Raw genomic sequence first — 23,960 nt, 5'->3', positions numbered from 1 at the left:
TGTGTCGGCTTGTCAGAAGGTTTTGCCTACAGACCTGGCTTTCCGGTCAGATGACCTAGATTGTAACTTATGGCTCTGCTGCTTGCTGCCATAGAGCCTTAGGCTAGTTACTTTATCGGTCTGAGCCTCCATGACCTCTCTTGTTTCAAAGGGATGGTGGTAGTGCCTAGCCTAGGGTTTTTCTGTGGGAACTACGGGCATATCCAGTTTTCTGTCAGAATCTAAGTCTATGGTAAGCACCGGCTAACATAGCTGACATAAATAGTTAATAATAATAATAGTAATTAGTAATAATAACAGTGCAAAACCAGTTTATACTGCTGTTGAGCGTATAAATGGACAATGAGCATGAGGAACGTGTATCAACATTTATGTGGGGACCTAAGACTTCAAGTGGCAGCCAAGTGCTTGATGGAAAATTAATATGGAATGCTTTGGGACAAATAACTATTAAGTTATACAGTGATGCAGCTTCAAGGGAAAGTACCTCAGAATTTAAATTTGCTAGAGTTCATTTTTATGTTAAAAAAAAAAAAAAACCCTGCCATCTATGAATTTTACAATGAGGCTGTAAGTCAATATTTGTATAGTGAACGCTCAGAACCATTGACCACATGTGTTGCACAAAACGTAGGAAGTGATGGAGCCCAACCTAAGAAGTGAATTGCTTATTGTTTACACAGAGAGCCCACCATTAACTTTGAAAAATTTATCTCGGTTGCAGGTAGCTTCTATCTATAAAGACTCAAGTATTGGAAATTTAATTAATATTGTTATTGTGAACTTAGTTGTGATTCATAATGAACAGGTAATAAAGTTTATTTTTCTCTTTTTTTCTATCTGTATCCGAAATGGCATATCTAATTGGTGTTGTTGCATAGACCAAGAGCACTTCTTCTCTGTGTTTAGGAAGGACCTTACATAAATTTCAATGCCCAGACAACATTAAAGAACTTTTGCCAGTGGCAGCATTCCAAGAGCTACTTGGGTGGGATTCAGCACGACACAGCTGTTCTGGTCACAAGGTAAATGGATCACTGGTTCATCGGATCCTTGGTGTCAGCAGTGGGAGGAGTTCTGCATTGCAGGCAGCCAGTCCTACTAGGGGAGGTTCTTAGCCTAGTCCCTATGGACTATGTATAGCAATGAACTCTTTGTTACTCTGGCTGTCCTGAGCGCCACAGTGCTTTTGCCAGCATCCCTCGCCTCTGTTCTCCACACACCAGTAGCACTCTCCTCTCAACTATGACAAGCAGCAGGGTCACCAAACACTGCTGCATGTGCCCTGGGGATAAGGGGGGTTACTACTCTGACTGAGAAGCTCTATAGTATACATGCCTCATGAGGACTCGGTCTGTAAGGCAAGCCTAAAAGCAAATGCCCTTCCACAGCAGGGAAAGGTCCTGCTAACACCCAGCTTGTGGCTGCCGTGTAGGACCTGAGGCTTGGGTTGCTAACTGGCACGCTTTTTCTTTTTGCAAGAAGCCAGAAAGAAGGAATTTAAAAAAAAATACAAAAGCCTCTCAATTTTTATAGGATACGCTACTCTCAAAGGGTGTTTCTGAAATGTCCAGGGCAACAGAGAGGTGCTGGCTTATTGGTTTCTCTTATCATGGTTTGTCGTACCACCTCTGACAACTATAAACACTCCCATGGTCCCACAACCCATTACTGGGGATTGAACCCAGGGCTTTACCCAGCCCTTGTATGTGGACTTTCCAACTGAGCCACAACTCCCGGCCTATCATTCCTCTTCAATGAATTAAGTGCAAATCAGTGAGTACTTTATAGTCTCATGCTCTAGGGTATTGAGGAGAGCCTTTCTGGGGCCAGGTGGAGGATGTCTAACTGTGCTGTGGCTACCCTGGAGACAGCAATAGACTTCTCCATGTAACCTTTAACCCTTAAATCCATGCTTCACAAAGTTTGTGGGGTTGCAAGACCCTGACCTTGCTAGCTAGCCTTTTGCTAATCCCCTCCCTAAAAGGAACTAGAAGTCTCTGGGGGATTCTCTACTGTTGATCTTTACTCTGATATTGTCAAAAGCCTGCATCTGTTCTGCTCCTAGGGAGGATATCTGCAGAGCGCAGGACAAATGTGACACCTTGGGTGAGTCCTCATACAAGTCCCCATGGCTAAACCGGTTTCCTCCATGTTTCTCTTTTGAATCATAATTGCTTTTTAAAGTAAATCCACATTGGTTTCTCCCCTTCCCTCCTAACAGGTCTTGCTGAATTGGGAACCATTTGCGACCCCTACCGAAGCTGTTCCATTAGTGAAGACAGCGGGCTGAGCACAGCTTTCACAATAGCTCATGAGCTGGGCCATGTGTAAGTCATTCTATTTAGTGTCTCCTAAAACTTTGTTTTTTACCAGTGAGTATTTTCTTAACTTTAGTGAAGCCAATACTTCAGAGTAGATTTGGCAGGATTAAAAGAGCTGAACCTTTGTGAGAAATTGAGTCAAAGCAATCCACTCTCTTCAGGCCCAGTTCTACGCGCCTTTGGTTGAACTGTGTATGTCTGACGTGCCAAGACTTGATAATTTCTCTCCTACTATTGGAGACTCAAAGAAAGATGCATTTTAATTCCTTTTAATGCAGTAAAGGATGAATTAGCTTGGAGAACTTTCTTGATTCAACATATGTGTCTGGAAGGTTGCCTCAATGTTTTTGACAAATCCAGACCATTCCCGATGCTGGCTATACATGGCTATAACTCAGACAGGTATTGTCTGCAACAGTAATACCGCTCCTTCAGAGAAGAAAATGAACAAAGAAGCAGAAAAAGACTCATTTCCAGATTATGATCAGAACGTGGCCATTAAGAGATAACTTTCCCTGTTTGTTTTTCAGAGACGGGGGGAGAAAACAGTAAGAGAGAGAGAAAAAACAAAGAGAACAGAGAGAAGACAGGGAAATCAGTCTAAACATATCTGAAATTGTCCTAATTTCGAACCATATTAGTGTATCTCTAAAATAATTGAAGTATATATCATTGGTATCTTTTAACTGGCTTTTTCAAGAGAATCCCTAGTGTAGTCTAGCTGAATGCCCTTTTGTGTCAGATTTCAGCTTTGTATCGAGCTAACATTATCAGTGAGGAAAGCTTTTCAGTTCCAAGGCTTTTTAAAGAGCTCTTGTACATGCTGTGCTATGGACAGAGCAAGATATATGCTCACATGTACACACATACATGCGCGCACACACAAGTTTAATTTATCCAGTGCTTTTCAACCCTGTGTAAGAACACATCTTTGCCATTTTCTCGCAAGGAAAACACTATTAGAGATTTAATGTTTAGAATGTAGTCAAAGCTTTCAGTGTGGTCAGGCCACACAGATTTAGTCAGCATCTCCCTGGTCCTTCTGATTCCCAAGACAGTCGTGAAACATAAAGAATCCCCAAGACGACTTCCATTTCCAGGTTCCTCATGTGAGTAATACTATGAACTTGAACTGACCAAGTATTGAGAGCTCTGTCTCTCTTACTTGCTCATCCACAAAGAGTAGAGAATTGTACACTCATCCTTAGGCGTCTGTAGGAGGCTGTTTTCCATACCTGTTATAAACACCAAACTCCACAGATACTCAAGCCCTCTTAATGAAGAGGCATTGAATTTTGACATCACCTATGCGTATTTTGCTTTATACTTTAAATGATATTTATTGTTTAAATAATACTCATAATACTAATACAGCACAAATAGCTGTTATATTGCATTGAGTAGTGGGGGGAAAAGTCCGTGCCCATTCAGTACAGAAACAAGTTTGTTTTCCCCCCTAAGTACTTTCCATCCACAATGAATGAAACCTGTGGGTGTGTGATCCACGGATGCAGTGGGTCAACCGTACTGTTCGCTGCATCAAATGAGTGGTGAAATGGATCATCCAAAACACTGAATACACGTTCCAGTATAAAATGGCAGTGAACAGTCTCGGTTACTGTCGGTCAGTAGATATTCAAACAATAGTTATTACATCCCCAGCAGTGAGCAAATGTGCTTGTTTGAATGAAAACAAGCTTCTGTTTATTTGTATGAGAAAATAAATAGACTCCGTTTTACTTAGTTTTGGTAAGTTGGGAGTAGAGGGCAGTTCCTGTCCACCACAAAGGAGCAAGGGAGGGTTGTATGCCTTCCTTGCTTGAGGTGTGCTAGAACCAGTGTTGTCGCGACTCCATAGCTGGCACCTGCAAGCTATGTAGCTTCTTCGAAGAAAAAGGGATCTGTAATATTAAAACCTTTTAGTAAATTCATCTAATACAGATCACATTTTTCCATCTCTACTGGCAAACTCAAGAACCCACATATTTTTTTTAAAGAAAAAAGAAACAGAACACAAAAGAATTAGTGGAACAGATGCACAGGGCTTTAGTCCAGATTTTTCTTTTATATGAAACAGGTCTACACCCCTCCATCTCACTCACACTTCCTGAGTTCAGCATGAACTGGGGAAGGGAATTCCTCTCTCCGTGCTAAATTAACCACATGCTCCATGTTCTGATTGACAGTAGCCTTTCCCAGAGAGAAAAGATGACCCCTTGACCTTGTCAACTGGTGGATAATTGCCTGGGCTGGAAGGCCATGTGGGTCATGGAGGGGGTGCACGTTGAGGAAATGCTATCATTTTCCCCCCACTTCCTCTGGTGAAGCCAAGAATGAAAAGTATGTGTGAAGGACGCTGCCACAGCCCAAGAGGACACTGGCGGTGCTCCACAGCCTCCCCTCAGGCAGAACAGGAAAGAGTTTAAGAATCTTTTGATGCCTGGCTTTTCAGGAAGCCAGTTCCAGTGAGCTGGCATTGGCATGTGAATCTCTTTGCCATCTCTACTTCAGCTGGCTGAGCATATATGCCTGTGGTCTCTGTGTCGCTCCTTATAAGTTCATGTGCATACTTTATATACCTTCATAATGATACTTTACTTGATAAACGCAGGTATATTACTCGTCACCCTGACCAAAAAAATGGAAGATGCAAGGCCCAAAGGGATCCTCTTATTACGAAGTGCTTGGCTTCCATTTATGATACCGTTTTATTCTTTATATCGACAACAGTATAACATCCTGCCAAAATCTTGTTCTATGGATTTCCCTTTAGCTGTCTACTAGCATTTCCAACTACTGTAGTCTAGCACCAACTACTGCACATTCAGAGCCTCTACAGTTCCAAAATGCATACTTACACCCAACCAATGGCCTGTGCATACCTTTCTGTGTTCACTAAAGGCACTTAAATCAAATTCGATAAAAATCATCTGATATACTACGCTCCATCTAAAATTGTCCTATAATTTATTCTGCTCATTCAGACTCTTATCCACAGCACAACAGGTCATTAGTTGCACTTTCACCTTAGATTTGTTAAGCAATGATGCCAGCACGGACCACTGGTGTGTTCTGACATTCTCACCATTGCTTCGTTGACTTTAGGTTTAATATGCCTCACGATGACAGCAATAAATGCAAAGAAGAAGGCGTTAAGAGCCCCCAGCATGTCATGGCACCAACACTGAACTTCTACACCAACCCCTGGATGTGGTCAAAGTGCAGTCGGAAATACATCACTGAGTTCTTAGAGTAAGACCTAAGCTCTCTTTTAATAACAGCCTCTCGTGCTTCAGTTCTCAGCCTGTGGATAGCAACCCTTTTGGGGTCTCATATCAGATATCTTGCATATCAGACATTTAGATTATGATTTATAACGGTAGCAAAATTACAGTTATGAAGCAGCAACAAAATAATTTAATAGCTGGGGAGTCACCACTATGCGAGGAACTGTGTTTAAGAGTCATAGTATTGCCGGGCAGTAGTGGCGCACGCTTTTAATCCCAACACTTGGGAAGCAGAGGCAGGAAGATTTCTGAGTTCGAGGCCAGCCTGGTCTACAGAGTGAGTTCCAGGACAGGCAGAGCTATACAGAGAAATCCTACCCCAAAAAAAAACAAAAAACAAAACAAAACAAAAAAAAGAGTCACAGCATTAGAAAGGTTAAGAACTGCAGCTCTAGTGTCTGGCCTGTATGAAGTAACCCACGAAGGGAAAGAAAATACAGAATCCAGAATTCTTTTTGTCTTGTTGCTCTTGATAACATTTCTTGAAGGAGAAAAAAAAAATTTACTCTATAACATCTGTTAGTTCATAGCCTTGCCAATGTTTGGAAGATTACAAACTGATCTGAGCACAGAGCAGGGTTTGTAAAGGGACTATGCAAATATTTCTGTGTTTGTGTAAATGCTTTGAAATTTATTCAGGCCTTTGGAGAGTGCTCTGATGATGAAGGGCCCAAATATTTATGTACTGCTAACCTAGTAATCGAGGCTTGGGGAGGAATGGGGTAATGAGAGGTTGCGACAAGAGAGTGTGTGGTAAAAATAAGGGCATTCTCTCTCTCTCTCTCTCTCTCTCTCTCTCTCTTTCTGTCCCCCTCTCTCTCTCTATCTTTTCTGCCCCTTTCTTATGTCCTTTTTTTTTAAGGTTCCTCAATGACCCCGTTATGTTATACAATGCCCACACATCACAGACTCAGTAGTCTCCTTTCTCAGAAGTGCAGAAAGTTAAAGCAATTGCCTCGGGTCACTGGTTTATATTTCTGCAACCACAGATGGAGAGGGCTTTGTTAATCAGAACTTAGCTGGTGCAGATTTTCCAGGAAAGACATTTGCAGAAACCTGGATGGACTGGAAGGCTGATGTTTTCCTTCTAAGCAGGTGGTTTGAGATGCTATCTTGCTATGAGTCATGGAGCCCTTACTCATTGTTCAGCAAGCATTTACTGAATACCTTGTGCTCCAGACCAGGCCCAGTGCAAAGATAATCAAACATAGTTGTGGCCCTAAGAGGCTTACTGTCTATTGAGAAGGTTTGAAAAGAAATGACTCCTACAGGAGATTAATTCTCTCAGATACCATATCCCCTGGCTGTATCATATGTGTGGAATATCTTTCTACAGAAATACAGTTTTTGATTCTAGACCGACCCTTGACCTAACCGTGGATGAAGAGAATAAAGGCCAAAAGGACAAGTCCTTGCTGCCATTAGGTGCATGTGTGGCCTTTGTTTGTCTCTGCAACCCTCAAGAGCCTGTCTCACCATCCGTATGTTTCTGCTTCCCATAGCACTGGGTATGGAGAGTGCTTGTTGAATGAACCTGAATCCAGGACCTATCCTTTGCCTTCCCAACTGCCTGGCCTTCTCTACAACGTAAATAAACAATGTGAACTGATTTTTGGGCCAGGCTCTCAAGTGTGCCCATATATGGTAAGTGTTCCGGGTAGTCTCTGCCCTCAACTGGTGATTCTGAGCTTGTTTATGGTTACCTTTTCCCACTTGATTCTCACTCTGAATCAGTTACCCAAGTGAAGGTTCAGAATGAACCTTGCTGTCAGCGGTTGTGTCTGAGGCCATGGTGGGCTTAGTAGTTTCTCATTGCATTCCTGCAACATCTCAAAGGGGAGATGGCATTGTCACTTGCAGAGAGTTGGCACAAGAGCCTGAGGTTGAGGAGGTCAGCTCATTGTTCTCCTTGTATGTAAAAGTCACCTGAATTAGGGGCTCCTCCAGATCTGTACAAGGAATTCATGAGACAATTCCGGCTTCCAGACATAACTTGTCAAGGGTGTGTTCTGTGACCAGCTGGGTCACTTCTGATCATTATCTAGCTGGTTGGGTGGCTGGGTGGCTGGGTGGTATTCTGATGTCTGAGATAAGAATCTGTGTAGATAACTTTGTCCTCGGGTGCCTCAGGCTGTGTCTTTGGGAATGTGTCTTAGTTTTGTTGAAGAGGACCTTCAAGTAATGGTTGGTGGGTTGGGAAATAGAGGGATTCTGTGGAAATGATGATTTAAAAGTTCAAATAACTCCATCTAAAATGATGTCTATTTCTCTGTCACCCATACAAAAATGAAGCCATTGAGTTGAGCATGATAGTGTTGAGGCAGAATGATAGAAAACAATCCTGAGGCCAGCATGAGCCAAGTAACTCTGTCTTGGAACGTCCTAGGGTGAGGAAAGGTCAATGGGAGAGAGATCAAGCACACTTTAGTGTCACTTTTTACACGGCAGTGAAAATGCTCAGTACTTGGGAATATACACCAGAACAGACTGTGTGAGAGCATATGTCTTCAACATCAAAAGGAGAATGAAAAGTACTAAAAATTCAGGTGCTTAGAGGCTTCTTTTTCTGTTTTTTAAAACACGCATGTCTGGTAGCTTTTAAACGTTTCTCCTGTAGGTATGGTTTGCCTTAATCATTAGGATAAAGTTAAGGGTTTGGAAGCATCTTTTAAAGTGTACCTCGAGAGCCTGGAGGTTTGGCTCAGTAGATGAAACTTCCTGCCTTTCCTTGAAAGCAGGAAGAGCCAAGTTTGATTCCCAGAACCAGTGTGAAAATGCTGTGTGGTAGCCCTGGCTCAATCCCAGTGCTAGGGAGGCAGAGACAGGAAAACCCAGTGTCTTGCTGGCCAGCCAGGCCAGCCTAACTGGTAAGCTTTTAGCACCTGCAAAGCATGAGTTGAAAGGGATTCTTGCCCCTGCGGCATGCTTACGCCACGTCTCATCTTTCCCTGCATGGAGCAGATGCAGTGCAGACGGCTCTGGTGCAATAATGTGGATGGAGCGCACAAAGGCTGCAGGACTCAGCACACGCCCTGGGCAGATGGAACGGAGTGTGAGCCTGGAAAGGCAAGTAACACCCTGTGTGGCCTCTCCTCCAGAGACAGACATGCTCCTGACTTGGAGTCCGTGTGGTATGGTGGTGTGTACTCTATTATGGTGTGTTCCAGCATATGTACTCTTTGGAGGATGAAGGTACAGCTTGCAATTGAGTGCTGTGAAACAATTTTAACGTCTACACAGTTTAATGAGTAGTGATTTTTTTTTCCCACTTCTGCGAATGGTACTGGAATGCTATTACAGTTGATCTTATTAGAATCAAAGAAACGCCATGACTCTGCAAACCTGGTGTTTGCATTGCTCTTTTCCCAGGCTTCTTACTGAGTGTGTTTTTTTTTTCTTTTGTATAGTGCCATGATGTTTGTTACCTGGGACATATCTTAACCCAGATTTTCATGAGCTGCTTTTGGTTTTAATGATTCACATCAGTTTATTAATATCTAAATTTACTGTCTGTGAGGGCCAGCGATGACAGGGTTCCGCGCCGTTAGGAGTATGATTGATCTGACCTTCTGCACCTGGGGCGTACCTATGGACAATGGCAGTGGTTCCTCCATTTCCTCATCACACCCAACCATCTGCTGAAGGAAAGTCTTAGCTCTAGGTTCATGTGGCTTGTGTCTCTCACCCTGGATGCAGTCTGTGGGGGCTGTTCCCAAAATTCTTGTCCTTCTTAGCATTTCTTGCCTTTTCTCCGTCTGTTCATTTATTTTATTTTATTTTACTGCTCCCTTTGAACAGTTTTGAACATCTGAGTTCCTGTGCCTCTACCTTACCTTGTATGATATGCAGGATGTTTCCTTGGAAGAAGAACTAAGAAATTGATGGCAGAATTTTATTCTCCCTTAACTGGTTTTGTACATAGGGAAGCACAAAACAAAACAAAACAAGAATTTCCCCTGAGATCTGGGGAAGAACTGCCCCAAACCCTTCCAGGGTGAACCCTCCCTCTCACGGCTCTGCCTCTTTTGTCTGAGGGACAGTGGGTTGCTTGACAGACCCTGAACTCGGCCCTCTGAGTGACTTCACTTTCCACTGAGGAAACATGAGGTCTTTGTTTTTATGACTCATCTCTCAAGGTGGCTATGGTGAAAGGAGACAGGATGCGGCAAGCGTCTGGTCAAATGGTGTTTCTGAAGATGGTGATCAGTTACACTGAGGACAAAGCCAGAGAGCTTATCCTCTCTCTTCCCCAAGGTTGGGTTCTAAAACATTAATTCAAAGTGCAACTTTCCAGAGTAAGAGCTTAACAAGAAACAATAGACATACTAGCTTCTGGAACTTTCATCATCTAGAAAGAAAGAAAGAAAGAAAGAAAGAAAGAAAGAAAGAAAGAAAGAAAGAAAGAAAGAAAGAAAGAAGAAAGAAAGAGAGGGAAGAAGGAATAAAGGAAGGAAGGAAGGAAGGAAGGAGAAAGAATGTTGTTCAAAAATGAATTTATTTTTTATTTATTTTTTTAATTTATTCTTATTTTTTTACTTTATTCACTTTACATCCCACTCACTCCCCTTCTACTGGTGACCCCCTCCCACAATCCTTCTGCCCTACCCCCTCCCCTTCTACTCTGAGAGGGTGGAGCCCCTCCCCCATGTACTCCTACTCTGGCACATCAAGTTTCTTCAGGGCTAGTTGCATCCTCCTCCCACTGAGACTAGACAAGGTAGCCCAACTAAAAGAACTTATCCCATATGCAGGCAACAGCTTTTGGGTTAGCCTCCACTCCAGGTGTTTAGGACCCACCTGAAGACCAAGCTGCATATGTGGAGGCAGGGGGTTTCTGTGGTTAGGTCCAGCCCTTGTATGCTGTTTGGTTGGTGGTTCAGTCTCTAAGAGCCCCAAGGGTCCAGCTTAGTTTGATTCTCTTGGTCTTCCTGTCAAATTCCTATCTCCTTTGGGGCCCACAATCTTTCCCCCAACTCTTCCATAAGAATCCCCAAGTTCCATCCACTGTGTGGCTGTGGGTCTCTGAATCCCTCTGAATCAGCTGCTGGGTGGATCCTCTCAGAGGCCAACAATGGTAGACTCCAGTCTATCATTAATAGTGTCAGGGATTGGTGCTTGACAATGGGGTGGGTCTCAAGTTGGGCTAGTTATTGGTTATCCATTCCTTTGGTCTCCCTCTCATCCCCTGTCCCTGCATTTCTGGTGAACAGGATAGATTTTGGGTCAAAAGTTTTGTGGGTGGGTTGTTGTCCCTGTTGCTCTACTCAGGTTCCTGCCTGGCTACAGTAGGTGGTCTCTTCATGCTCCATATCCCCAATGCTGTGAGTCACAGCTAAGGTCACCCCCATTGATTCTTGGGTGCTTCCCTTATCTCATGTCTCTGTCATATCCACAAGATGTCCCCCAAATCTCCACCCCTGTTAGTTGCAGATTTCCATTCATTTTCATGGCCATCTGGCCATTTCTTTTGTCCCTCCCAACACCTAATCCTGAGACCCACCCCACTCCTTCTTCCCCTCCCCATCTGCCTCCTACAACTATTTTATTCCCCCTTCTACAGGAGATTCAAGCATCCTCACTTGGGCCTTCCTTCTCGTTTAGCTTCTTTGGGTCTGTGGAGATGGCATGGGTATCCTGTATTTTATGGCTAATGTTCACTTATAAGTGAGTGCATACCATGCATGTCCTTTTCAGACTGTTACCTCACTCATATATTCTCAAGTTCCATCTATTTGCCTGCAAAATTCATGGTGTCTTTTTTTTAATAGCTTAATAGTATTCATTGTGTACCACATTTTCTTTATCCTTTCTTCAGGACATGTAGGTTGTTTCCAGTTTCTGACTATTATCAATAAAGCTACTATGGACATAGTTGAGCAAGTGTCTTTGTGGGATGGTAGACCATGTGCGGGTATATGCTTAGGAGTGGTATATCTGGGTCTTGAGGTAGAGCTATTCCCAGTTTTCTGAGAAACCACCAAATTGATTTCCAAAGTGTTTCTTGTGTGCGGCAGAATGATGGATTCTGTTTTCACATCCATTCTGTTAGCCTGTTAGTCTATCCTTTTCATTGAGGAATTGAGTCCACTGATGCTGAGAGATATTAATGACCAGTGATTATTAATTCCTGTTATTTTTATGTTTAGAGAGAGGGGGGAGAGAGAAGAGGGAAGAGGAGAGAGGGAAGAGAAGAGGAGAGAGAGAGAAAGAGAGAGAGAGAGAGCTTCCCTTGGTTTTGCTGGTATGGAGTCACTTATTATGTTTCTTGGATGTAGTTGTCTTCCTTAGGTTAAAGTTTTCCTTCTAGTATTTTCTGTAGGAATGTATTTGTGAATAGATATTGTTCACATTTAGATTTGTCTTGAAATATCTTGTTTTCTTCATCTATCGTGATTCAGTGTTTTGCTGGGTATAGTAGTCTAGGATTTTTTGAGGTTGCAAGATATCTGTCCAGGCCCTTCTAGCTTTGAGAATCTCTGTTGAGAGGTGTCAATTGTAATTCTGATAGGTCTGCCTTTGTATGTTAACTGGTCTTTTTCCCTCACAGCTTCTAATATTCTTTCCTTGTTCTGTAGATTTGATGTTTTGATTATTATGTGGTTGTGGCTGGAGGTTTTTTGTTTTTTGTTTTTTGTTTTTTTTCTGGTCCAGTCTGATTTGTGTTCTATAAGCTTCTGGACCTTGGAGCTGGGACTCTTCAACTTCTTCTTCTATTCTTCTTCTTAAGTTAGGTCTTTTCATGGTATCCCAGATTTCCTGGATGATTTGTGTCGGAAATTTTTTAGATTTAACATTTTCTTTGACTGATATATCAGTTTCTTCTATCGTATCTTCTATGCCTGAGATTCTCTCTTCCATCTCTTGTATTCTGTTGGTGATGATTGTGTCTGTAGTTCCTGTTCTCTTCCCTAGGTTTTCCATCTCCAAGATTCCCTCAGTTTATGTTTTCTTTATTGCTTCTATTTCCATTTTCAGTTTGAACAGTTTGATTTATTTCCTTCATGTATTTAATTGCATTTTCCTGTATTTCTTTAAGGGATTTATTAGTTTCCTTTTTAAAGACCTCTACCTGTTTGGTTGTATTTTCCTGTATTCTTTGAGGGATTTATTTATTTCCTCTTTAAAGGCTTCTATCATCTTAATAAGATTGGATTTAAGGTCATTTTCTTATGCTTCTGTTGTATTAGAATATCCAGGGCTTGCTGCAGTAGAGTAGCTGTGCTCTAAAGGTGTCATATTGTAGATTGTGTTCTTTTGAGGGCCTTTAGCCATCTGGATGGCTTTGGTCCTGGATGTTTCCTGTTGTAGTAGGAATTGAGAGGGGAGTTAACCTCGATGGCTGGTGTCACAGGCCTCTGATGGGTATCCTTTGGCTCTATGGTTCCAGATCCACAAGTCTGGTGAAGGTGAGCAGAGAGGTGATGGGAGACTGGAGGTCCACTAGAGATAAAAGATAACTAGGACCAATTTTGAATTTCTTGTGGAGCATTTATCTTAGTATGTCTAAGTGAAGAGATGGTTTAGTTGCTGAGAACACTGACTGCTCTTCCAGAAGACCCAGGTTCAATTCCCAGCACCCACATGGCAGCTCACTACTGTCTGTAACTCTTATGCATGTGATATACAGACATATGCAGATAAATCAGTACATATAAAATAAATAAGTGAATAAAACAAAACCTAGTGTGTCCGTGGGTGCAGGGTCACAGGTTTTGTGGGAATGCACTTCTCAGGTTTCCACAGGAGTCCTTAAAAATTGAACATGAAAGTCATTCTTACACCATCCAGATGTGTGATTTCTAAGTCCTTCTGAGCACAGGAGTCCAGGAGCTGCTACCAGTTGACAGTAGCTAACAATAAACATAACTCCTAAATGACAATTTGTTTACTTGATTAGGGTAGAATCAGATGACTTATCTCAGAAAAAAACTCACTGCTCATTATATTGTGGTTCTTCACCTGTCTTCTGATACACTTCTGATGAGAGTTCAGGACACTCTCACAGCTTCTGAGGGAGTGTAGGGGGTGGGGGAGTCTTGGGCAACCTTTCAGAAGACTCTGTCTTCAATGGTTAATGAATTCAGCTAGAGAATGGAGTTCAAGCCTTTCAGAGAATAGGTACAGACCAGTGTCAACCCGTTTTAGAAAATGGTTATGCAGAGAAAATAAGTTACACTCTTCATTGTGTTTTAGAACTTTGGCAGGTCTAATGGCTCTTACTAAGGAGAGACAGAGGTAGAGATGAAGATAGGTAGATAGATAGATAGATAGATAGATAGATAGATAGATAGATAGATAGATAGACGACATATCTTCCTATTGCTTGGAATCTGTTTGCAGATGCCAAAGGAGATGTTTATGTCGGCATAGGAGTTGTTATTATTTTGTTTGTTTCATGTTGATTGTTCAGATTTGACAGTGTATTCCTTCTCTCCAGCTCATTGTCACTCTCTTTGTCCAGGTCCTTCCCCTGCTCCCTTCCTTTCTTTCTGCCCTGTTAACTCAGCAGTAATCTATTTTAAGCTAGACTTCTACTACAATATTATTTTGATGAATGGCTCACTACTAATGTCTCCTCTTCTCTGTTCTCTTGTGAAGCCCATGAACATTTTCATTTCAATCCTCTTTGTGAGACTGAAGTTTGAAACTCTCTTGTTTCAAGACTTCTTAGAATAAACTTGACCTTGACATCCCCCCTCTCTGACCTCTTAGAAAGGTGCATGCATGGAAAATATCATATGAATCTTAGAAAGACTGGGGCAGAAGATGACTCAGTGGGTAGCAGTGCTTGCTGTGCAAGCTTGAGAACCTGGGATCAAGTTCCAGAACTCATGTAAACAGCTATGCATGGCCATATACAGGCCTGTACCCCAGCATTATAGGAAAAGACAGGAGGATCAGTGGAGCTTGCTGGGAATCAGCCTGGCTCTAGATTGAATGAGAGACACTGTCTCAAAAAGAATATGGTAAAGAGTAAAACAGGAGGACACCCACTTCCTCTTATGGCCTCTGTACATGCATAATATTCGGTGCTCACAGAGACACACACTAGCACATGTGTGTGTGCACACACATACATCCAAGTCTGATCTGATCTCAACTCTATCCACTTAATGCTTGATTGTTGTCTTAGCTTTCTGTTGTCATAATAAAACATCAGGACAAAAGTGACTTAGGGAAAGAAGGATTTATTTGGCTCACAGGTTCAGATCACACTTCTTTACTGAGAGAAGCCAAGGAAGAAGGTTGGAGGCAGAAATTGAGGTAGAGACCATGGAGGAGTGCTGCATATTGGCTTGCTCTCCAGAACTTGCTTAAGCAGCTTTCTCATGAAACCCAGGACAGCCACCAACCGCATTTGAAGAGTCCTTGTGGTCTGTGATGCTACTTATGCACAAAGCAGGATCTAGAGACACGTTATGGAAAAAGAGGATCAAAAAATAAACAGTCTGGATATTATAGTGCCCATTTTTAATACTAGAACTCAGGAGGCAGCGGCAAGTGGATCTCTGTGAGATCAAGGGCAGCCTGATCTACATAGAGAGTTTCAGGCTAGTAAGGACTGTCTTTAAAACAACAGAAGAAAAAAATAAATAAACCTCATGGCTGCAGAAATGGCTCAGTGGTGGAGAGGATGTATTGTTCTTACTGAAGATCTGAGCCAGTTTTCAGCACCGTGTCAGGCACCCCTTCCTCAGATGCCTTGAGAAGATGGTTACAGAGAAAGAGGCCAGGATAGCCCAAGCCTGTACTCTTCCATTCCCCACCATGCCTTTCTTTCCTGGGAGGGATCATCCCTCTGTGTCCTTTACCCATCTCTTGCTTGCCTCTGCAAACCACGGAGGCCTCCTCCTTCCTCTACCCGTCACCTCTCCCTTCCCCTCCCCACAGAGACATCACAACAGTCCAGGTCTAGTGCTCCACTTCAGAGGTTTAAGAGAGCCACAGGAGTCACCCCCTGTGACTGTGGCTCCTGCCACTTCTTTTGTCCCCAGCTCAATTGCCTGGACTTTATGTCTCACATGAACAAAAGCTGGGATTCAAAGTGGGCTTCTCCACTCCTTGTCTTGCTGGGGAGTTTTATTGTGTTTTTACTATTATCATTATTTTTAACATCACAGGCCTCTTCCTGCTCCAGGCTGGAGAGTCTGAAACCATCAGGACAGAAGAAAAAAAATGTAATAAAGTTTAGGACTCTCTGTAATCTGCCCCTTTGCTTTAGTCTGATCCTAAGTGCTTTTGTGCGAGGGGGTTTAGAAGAATTAATAAGTAGCTACCTCCCCCTCCCCACTGTAATCGAAATTGGGGTTTTCAAATCAGGGATATTAATAAAGCTTCTGATTTTAGTGAGATTGTGGAGTCTTGAAGCCTTGCTAGTAGATTCTGCAAAATCTCTAATTCATTATTGGCCTCTCTCTGCAGTCTGTGCCCCATTTCCACTCCTTATTTTTCTAAGTACACAGACTAATTGAGCAGTTTAAAGCTGGCCATTAGAGCCACCCATTCACCATAGAGCCAGCCACTCACTGGCTTGTAATTTTTAGAGCAAGCTGTAAATGCAAACACCACCTAAAAATCAATGAGCATGATATTAAAATGCCTGCAGTCTCAATTACTCATAGAAATAGCGAATTTGTGGTGTTTCAAACCAGCACATGGGGGAAACTTAAAAGTGATGTATTTCTGTGGACAGCTGGTCGTCCTAGGATGGCTCACAGCACCGAGCTCTCCCTCACTCTTCCCCTTATTAAATGCAGCACTGCAAGTTTGGATTTTGTGTTCCCAAAGAAATGGAGGGCCCTGCAATTGATGGATCCTGGGGAAGTTGGAGTCACTTTGGGACCTGCTCAAGAACCTGCGGAGGAGGCATCAAAACAGCCATCAGAGAGTGCAACAGACCAGAGTAAGTTCCGGGAAGGGATTGCTGTCAGAGGGATGGAGAAGTAATCAAAAGGAATTCTTCAGCTGGAGGCTGAGGAGAGAGAGCTGGTGGACTTCCAGGGCTGGGAGACCCAAGGTACCCAAGGCACTTTAATTCCATGGTATTCTTTTCCTTTCCAGATTCGCTGTTATTCTTTAAGTTTGTCTGACATACAATGGATGTTTTTGCGTTGGCTGCTCTTAATGATCAGGCTATGTCATTGCACCCTAGAGTTTGGGATAGCATGCTCAGAGTGAGCAGAGAAATTGCAAGTTGGCACATCCAGCACTAATTGGGGCAATAAGTCTGACACCATCAGACTTGAGGATCCTTATGTTGTTATTTTGTTCGCAAATTTGGCTCAGGGATTCCTGAAAACAGGAAAAAGAACCTATCGGTTGATAAGAAATAGGAAAATAGGAAAGAGAAAAAGAGGAACAAATAAGAAATAGGAAGTAGGTAGGAGAACAAATCAGCCAAAAGCCTCATTTAAAAAGTCAGATGATTGTTCTTTCTGGGTGCTTCTCTTTTGCTTTTAAATTTAAAAAACAGGTTACATTTCAGAATTACAATGAAATTTCAAATTTGTCAGTTTGCAAAAAAGATCATGAACTTGATATTTCCCACTCGAGCTCTTACCATAGTAACCTCTTATAAAAATCTTACTTTTAAACATACATCAGGACATGTATGTTTCATTCTAAAAAAAGGAATTCTAAATGTTATTTTTGTCAGTACAGATGCCATAGAAAGGCTTAAAGTCCTTTACATATGTATTCTTTGGTGCTTGGGCATGCTCACGCACATGGATGCCACAACATATATATAGGGGTCAAAGAATATCCTGAGAGAGTCTGTTTTAATCTTACAATCAGGGATCAAATTCAAATTGTCAGACTTGGTGGCAAGAACCCAAAATGTTGAGTAATTGTCACCCCCTCCCCAGGTTCTGAAGCATTGATTAGAATGAACTATTTTCAAAATGTTGAGAACTGGCTATTATGGAAGATCCATTAACTAATGAAGCAATACAGACATCAGTTCTGTGGCATGCCTTATCAGAAAGGATCATTAAAGATCTATTGAAACCTCTAACTTCTCATCTAACTCTGGAGTAGGAATTATCCCCGCTTCACCATCAGCGTCTGCTGATAGCCTGGAAGCATAGGAATCAGCCTACCTTCATTATTTCAGGAGGGAGTTTTTTTGGGCTAACCCAAATCTGATTGCTCTAATTCATGTAAATATACAAAGCAGTTGATATTTCTGTTCCAGCCAATTTGTAGACAAAAACTCGACTGTCTTTAAGAGTAGGATGCACCTGCAATAGTGTTTGCAAAAACTCCTTCCTAACCTTGAGGGTGTATGATCCCAAATTTAACAGGTTGGGTTGTATAACATTGATGGAATGACCTAAGCTGCCTGTACAGAGTGATAATTAATCTCCCAGCTTCCTGAAGGCCTTTCAATTTCTGTTTGGCACAAGGTAACCTTAAAAGACTTTTTTAGCTGGAAGATACAGCTAACGGAATTTTCAAAGCTGAATTTCCTATAGTTTCAGTATTTGCCTAGTTGGAAAAAATAGTAGTAGCCAAACAAATTTTTTAATTATGAGATTAATTTTTTCCATTTTGAAAGGTTTATGTTTATAAATTTCCATATTATATGGTACACACAAATCAGATAGAAACCACATTGTCTAGGAGACATTTAGTTCAAAAGGGCACATTTACATTCATTAAAGCCATATGCAGAGGTAAAGAGGAAATTATAATCTGCCTTTACACAGAAAACCAAAGTCACAGACTGAGTTTGATATGCAGAGTGCTGGGATTGAAGACATGTGTCACTGTCCCCTGCCATGTGCACACATTTTAAAGAAAGGGGAAACTCAGTGTAGGGGAATGCCAGAGTGAGAGGACTGGAGTGGGTGGGTGGGGGAGCACTCTCAGAGAGGCGGGGGGAGGGGTGGGATAGGAGGTTTCCAAAGGGGAGACCTGGGAAGGGAACAACATTTGAAATGTAAATAAAGAAAATATCCAATCCAAAAGAAAGAAAGAAAGGAAGAGAGAGAAGGGGGAAACTGGAGCTCAGGGCACAGTAAGGAGAGGGGAAGACTAGAAGCCAGAACCAACCTTACCATCTACAGCCCCCCCACCCCCCTGCCACCCCTCACCCCATTATGGTCATGATTGATATGTCTCCCAGCCCCTAAAGCATCTACTTGAAAAGCAGAACAAAACCTGTTTTTTTGTTTGTTTTCCCCCTTCAAAATCCATTTCTTATAGTTAAGATAACTCTGAAAAATTCACTGAGACATAAGAAATGTGAACTTTCTCTTGGAGCTCCATGATGTTCTGAGATCGCTGTATGTTCTGAGCTGTTCAAACCTTTGTGGCTGGGTTCTGAGGCCTCCCCTACCTCTAAGATGAATTTGGCCAACTGCTGATAGCTGGGGGTTGGGGAGTTGTGTAACTTATAGTCCGGGTCACATCTGGAAAAGATGTTTGCAAAGTTTCATGCAGAGAGTAAATTTGCACTACGGCATGTCATCAGAGTGTACCTACTTGAGCAACACAGAGGTAAGCAAGCTAGGGTGCTCTCTCCTCCTCCTATGAAGTAGGTTAAAGGTGAACATATGGTGTGTGTGCTGATCTAGTTTATAAACCAAACCAAAAGAAGAGTTGTTGAAAAGAAGAGGGGGAAGGACAAAATGACAAGCAGTGGAAGAGGGTGTGTTCCTGTGAGAGGTCAAGGTGTAGGACCAACGGAAAACAATCTAGTGGCAGCACTACCTTTCCCTACAAAATTCTTACAGTTGAAGGACTACAGTCATTTGGGAGAAGGGAACAAAACCAACCTCATATGATCAGGCTTTCTGTTTATACTTGGCATACTATCCTCAAAGCAGGGTTACAAATTCTAGGTGTGGTGATGCATGCTTGTGACTCTACCATTCTGGGGCTGGAGAGATGGCCCAGCAGTTCAGAGCACTAACTGCTCTTCCAAAGGTCCTGAGTTCAAATCCCAGGAACCACATGGTGGCTCACAACCATCCGTAATGAGATCAAATGCCCTCTTCTGGGGTGTCTGTAGACAGCCTCAGTGTACTTACATATAATAAATAAATAAATCTTTAAAAAGAAATACTTACCTGGCAGGGGTGATACCATGATCATGGACGTGATTTTCCCAGGGCGAGGCTTATCCATTGCGTTCCAGATGTGCTGACACATGTGATTTCCCCAAATGTGGGAAACTCGACTGCACAATTTGTGGTAGTCGAGGACTGTGTTCGAGCTCTCTCCTGAAGAAAGAAAGAAACAAACAAAAAATCTCTAACATTCTGGAGCTATGGGGTAGGAGGATTAGGAGTTCAAGGTTGTCCTTAGCTCCATAGGGAGTTTTAGAATAGCCTGATATACATGAAACCTAGTCTCAAAGAAAACAACCACAAAACCCAGACATAAAATAGCCACATCCCATTTCACAGTTGTAAGTGCCAAGGCAACGTTTGACTGATTTTTGCTTACACTGACAATTAAGCAAAGGTAGACCCAGAGGAGTTGAAGGGCGGCAGAATTCGAACCTCAACCTTATTGGGGGAGGTGGACTTTCTGCAGGACTCAGAGGTGGGGAGGCCAATCGGTCTCATGGACAAGGGGCCTGGGACAAACAGAGTTACTACAATCAGCTGTTCTGCAGAGGTAAACCACTGGATTATTCTCACAGCATTGGTGGTCAGCATCTTTTTAAAAATGAGCTGAATCAAGCTGAAAGACTTGGGGACTCTGAGCCCTGAATAGATGAGGGGCACAAGAGGTCTCTGGAAATGATCACTGTAGTGAATCCAGCCCCAACACAGTAAGGATGCAGAGGCCTTCAGGGAAAGCCCAGAGACTTGAGGTAAAGCCACCCAAGAGAGTGCCTTGAGTTCACAGATAGTGCTCAGTGTTGAGAAGGACAGGATGGGATCCTCACAGAATGGATAGGGCAGGGAACCTTCTATGGGATGCAAGGGCAGGGTAGCCTTGTGGGTCCATGGGCAGGGACACGGGGCACAAATGTTATAAACTAAAATTACTGGCCCAACAGCTTCAGGTACATTCTTGCTTTAAAGTGCTCAAGCGATTTCCCCTTTTGTTATTTACTAACCCAAAGTTGCTTCCTTAAGACCCAGCAAATCATAAGTGAAGTCATGATGAGTAGAGACATAACTTCCAATACATTGTGTCGGTTGCTTTCCATTTTCTCAGGCCAAAAAATGGTGGGAAGTACTGTGTAGGGAGGAGAATGAAATTCAAATCCTGCAACACCGAGCCTTGCCTGAAGCAGAAGAGAGACTTCCGCGAGGAGCAGTGCGCTCACTTCGATGGCAAGCACTTCAACATCAATGGTCTGCTGCCCAGTGTACGCTGGGTCCCTAAGTACAGTGGAAGTAAGTGTACTGGGGCTGGAGTGTGTGGCTGACAGGCTGGCATTCATTCAGTCCAGGCCTGGAAGTCACATTGCATCACGATCTTCCTCTCTAGTTTTGATGAAGGACCGATGCAAGTTGTTCTGCAGAGTGGCAGGAAACACAGCCTACTACCAGCTTCGAGACAGAGTGATTGACGGAACCCCCTGTGGCCAGGACACAAATGACATCTGTGTCCAAGGCCTTTGCCGGGTGAGTCCATGTGACATTTTCTTCATAGAACTGCCCCGTTACCAAATTGATTTGTGGCTTCCTTAATCGAATGACAGCTGCTTCTATCTGTGACTAACTTAGGCAGTGTATCTCAAGGTACAGTTCACAGGTGCCATTCTGTCTTCATCATATAATTCTGATGCATGTTATACCAAAATTTGAGAACCACTTTTCTAGATTTTTCTTGAAGTTTTCAGTCTATATGAAGATTTATGAAAAAGTTCTCCCTGAATATTTATTATACCAATTAACATGCACACACGTTTCCCATAACTGAGTGCTTAAGGTTAAACCCAAGAACTTCCTTACACACACACACACACACACACACACACACACTCACTCACTTACCATAACTGAGTGCTCAAGGTTAAACCCCAAGAGCTTCCTAACAGGAGTGTTTCTTGATTAAATTGCCTGTATTCCAGAACAATGGAGAGAGAAGAAGCTAGCCTCCCCCATATGTCTCTGTCATTTTAACTACAACTGCCTCACCCAAACCATGCCTGCCCACTAGTGTTGGCAAGTGAGCTGAGAAACCACTGTCAGTGTGCAAAGAGTCTGACTGCTCTCTCAGGGCCTTTGCACTAGTTTGCGTTTTCCACTAATCAGAAATCATTGCTAGCTCAGCCAAGATCTAAAGCGATGAGAATTGTTATTGTACATGGCCCACCAGCCAACTAGAGTGACTGGTGGATCAGGTTTGATTGAAAGATCACCTAAGGGACCAGAGAGGTGGATGCTTCCGTGGTTAAGAACACTAGCTGCTCCTATAGAGGACTTGGGTAGGGTTCCCAGCACCTGCACAGCAATTGACAACCAGCCCCTAAATCCATTTCCAAGAGGATCTGACATTTTCTTCTGACCTCTGAAGACAACAGGCATGCAAGTGGTTCACATACATATGCAGGCAAAACATTTGCATACATAAAATTAAATATTTAAAAAGAGAGGGGACCTAAGAGGTTTCCTTATCCCTCAGCTTGCGCCGACTGTGTGGGTTCTCTTGTCATCCCACTCAGTTGCAACACATTGAGCTTCTCAAAGACAAGCGCACACGAAGGAAAAGAGATGAGAAGGCTCTCTTCTCCGGCAGACTTGGCTGTTGCTAGGGTCTTCCTGGGATTGGCCAGGGTCCTCCTTGGAGCTCAGTGCACCCCTCTTCACTGCTTTGCTAGGGAAACAGGCTGCCCTGTCATACTTTGACAGGTATGCTGAGAAAATATTTCAACCGTGCGGATCGCACAGCAAAGCAGACTCCCAGTCTCTCCTGATAATTTTGGACATCTCAATGCTGGAATCCTAAACACCAGCAGGAGCCGGGAGTGACTTCCACTTGTCCCTTAGGCTGTGCAGTTCTCTGGTGTGACACCAGCATCGCTGCTCTCCTTTAGCATTCATTGCTGGGTAGTTGTTCTCATTTACTCTGCTTATGCACAGACCATCACATCTCAGACTTTAATCTGTGCGCGAAGCGCCTGGGAAACTGATTAAAATGCTGGTTCCGGTTCACTAGAGAGGGGCGTCTAGTGCAGTGCTTCTCACCCTTCCTAATGATGTGACCTCTAAATGCAGTTCCTCATGTTGTGGTGACCCCCAAGTATAAATTTATTTTTTTGTTACTACTTCATAATTGTAGTTTAACTACTGTTAGGAACCATGATGTAAATATCTATGTTTTTAAATTGTCTTAGGTGATCTCTATGAAAAGGTCTATAGACCTCAAAGGGGTCGTGACCCAAAGGTTGAGAATCCCTGGTCTAGGGTTTCACTATGTCAACAGCATCCAGGCTGTTAGGTGACCATGGGTCCAATGACCACATCTTAAATTGTGAGCTGTGGACAATTTGAGTTCCCAACCTTTGCTAGTTTTAAAGCTGATGGCGTCTTTGTCATTTGTGGACTATGACAAAGACGGACTTGTCTTATTACTGACAGGAACGCATGACTTACCATTGTATGATCTCTAGAGTACTTACCACGTATTTCAATTGTTTTCTTTTCAAAAGCAAGCTGGATGTGATCATATTTTAAACTCAAAGGCCCGGAAAGATAAATGTGGGATTTGTGGTGGTGATAATTCTTCATGCAAAACAGTGGCAGGAACATTTAACACAGTCCATTATGGTAAGAATCTGATCCTAAGAACCGGGGGGAAGGAAACGTTTAAACATAAACTGTTAACTTCATGTAATACAGAAAAGTATTACTGTAAAGGGCAAAATCAGCCTCGCTGTGGTATATTATTAATCTGTCTATAAGGCACCTCATAGTGGTAATTGTCTTTCTTCTTCATTGCCTGCCTTTTATTCTGTCCTTAGAGGATGTGTAATGTTCAGCAGAATACTGATTTTCTGCCAAATTCCGTGCAGGTTACAATACTGTTGTCCGAATTCCAGCTGGTGCTACTAGCATTGATGTGCGGCAGCACAGCTTCTCAGGGAAGTCTGAGGATGACAACTACCTAGGTAAGAACACAGTCTTGACATTTACAGGAATTCTGAGTCTCCTTCTGCAGCAGCAGGAACTCGCAACTTCCTTCCTCCATTTCACACCGCGAGCTTCCTTCCATAAAGAAGATGATCTTGAAATCCACCATTTTATTTTTTTCTCCTGAATACCGCTGCAGAATATTGACTCAAGGGTTATGTTGTTGTGGTGTTCAATAGCAAGGGATTTACTACAGATCTTATAAGTATCCTCTGACTTTAGTATAGATCCCGTGGAGCCCTTTAAAA

General features: G+C 42.8%; 1 protein-coding gene and 1 non-coding gene across 6 annotated transcripts in view; both read left to right on the top strand.

The window, feature by feature from the left end:
* Adamts9 (ADAM metallopeptidase with thrombospondin type 1 motif 9) overlaps positions 1–23,960 on the top strand; it is a 173,280-nt gene that overhangs the window by 34,335 nt on the left and 114,985 nt on the right. For 4 of the 5 annotated variants that reach the window (XM_031382630.1, XM_031382628.1, XM_031382629.1 and 1 more), the window contains exons 5-16: positions 725–808; positions 910–1,025; positions 2,069–2,109; positions 2,225–2,330; positions 5,430–5,576; positions 7,114–7,255; positions 8,570–8,677; positions 16,369–16,514; positions 20,789–20,970; positions 21,065–21,201; positions 23,232–23,349; positions 23,595–23,690. In XM_031382630.1, the coding sequence (XP_031238490.1) occupies positions 725–808; positions 910–1,025; positions 2,069–2,109; positions 2,225–2,330; positions 5,430–5,576; positions 7,114–7,255; positions 8,570–8,677; positions 16,369–16,514; positions 20,789–20,970; positions 21,065–21,201; positions 23,232–23,349; positions 23,595–23,690 (1,423 nt within the window). The remainder of the gene's footprint in view (positions 1–724; positions 809–909; positions 1,026–2,068; positions 2,110–2,224; positions 2,331–5,429; positions 5,577–7,113; positions 7,256–8,569; positions 8,678–16,368; positions 16,515–20,788; positions 20,971–21,064; positions 21,202–23,231; positions 23,350–23,594; positions 23,691–23,960) is intronic. The other variant, XM_031382627.1, reaches the window with a different exon arrangement.
* On the top strand, positions 19,679–19,842 carry LOC116100224. The gene has a single exon (XR_004122545.1). It is a non-coding gene; the product is annotated as a U1 spliceosomal RNA (small nuclear RNA).

Source organism: Mastomys coucha, unplaced genomic scaffold, assembly GCF_008632895.1.
Source record: "Mastomys coucha isolate ucsf_1 unplaced genomic scaffold, UCSF_Mcou_1 pScaffold20, whole genome shotgun sequence".
In the NCBI taxonomy this organism is placed as follows: domain Eukaryota; kingdom Metazoa; phylum Chordata; class Mammalia; order Rodentia; family Muridae; genus Mastomys; species Mastomys coucha.
Note: the sequence above shows the minus strand (reverse complement) of the source record. Positions and strands in the feature narration are given on the sequence as shown.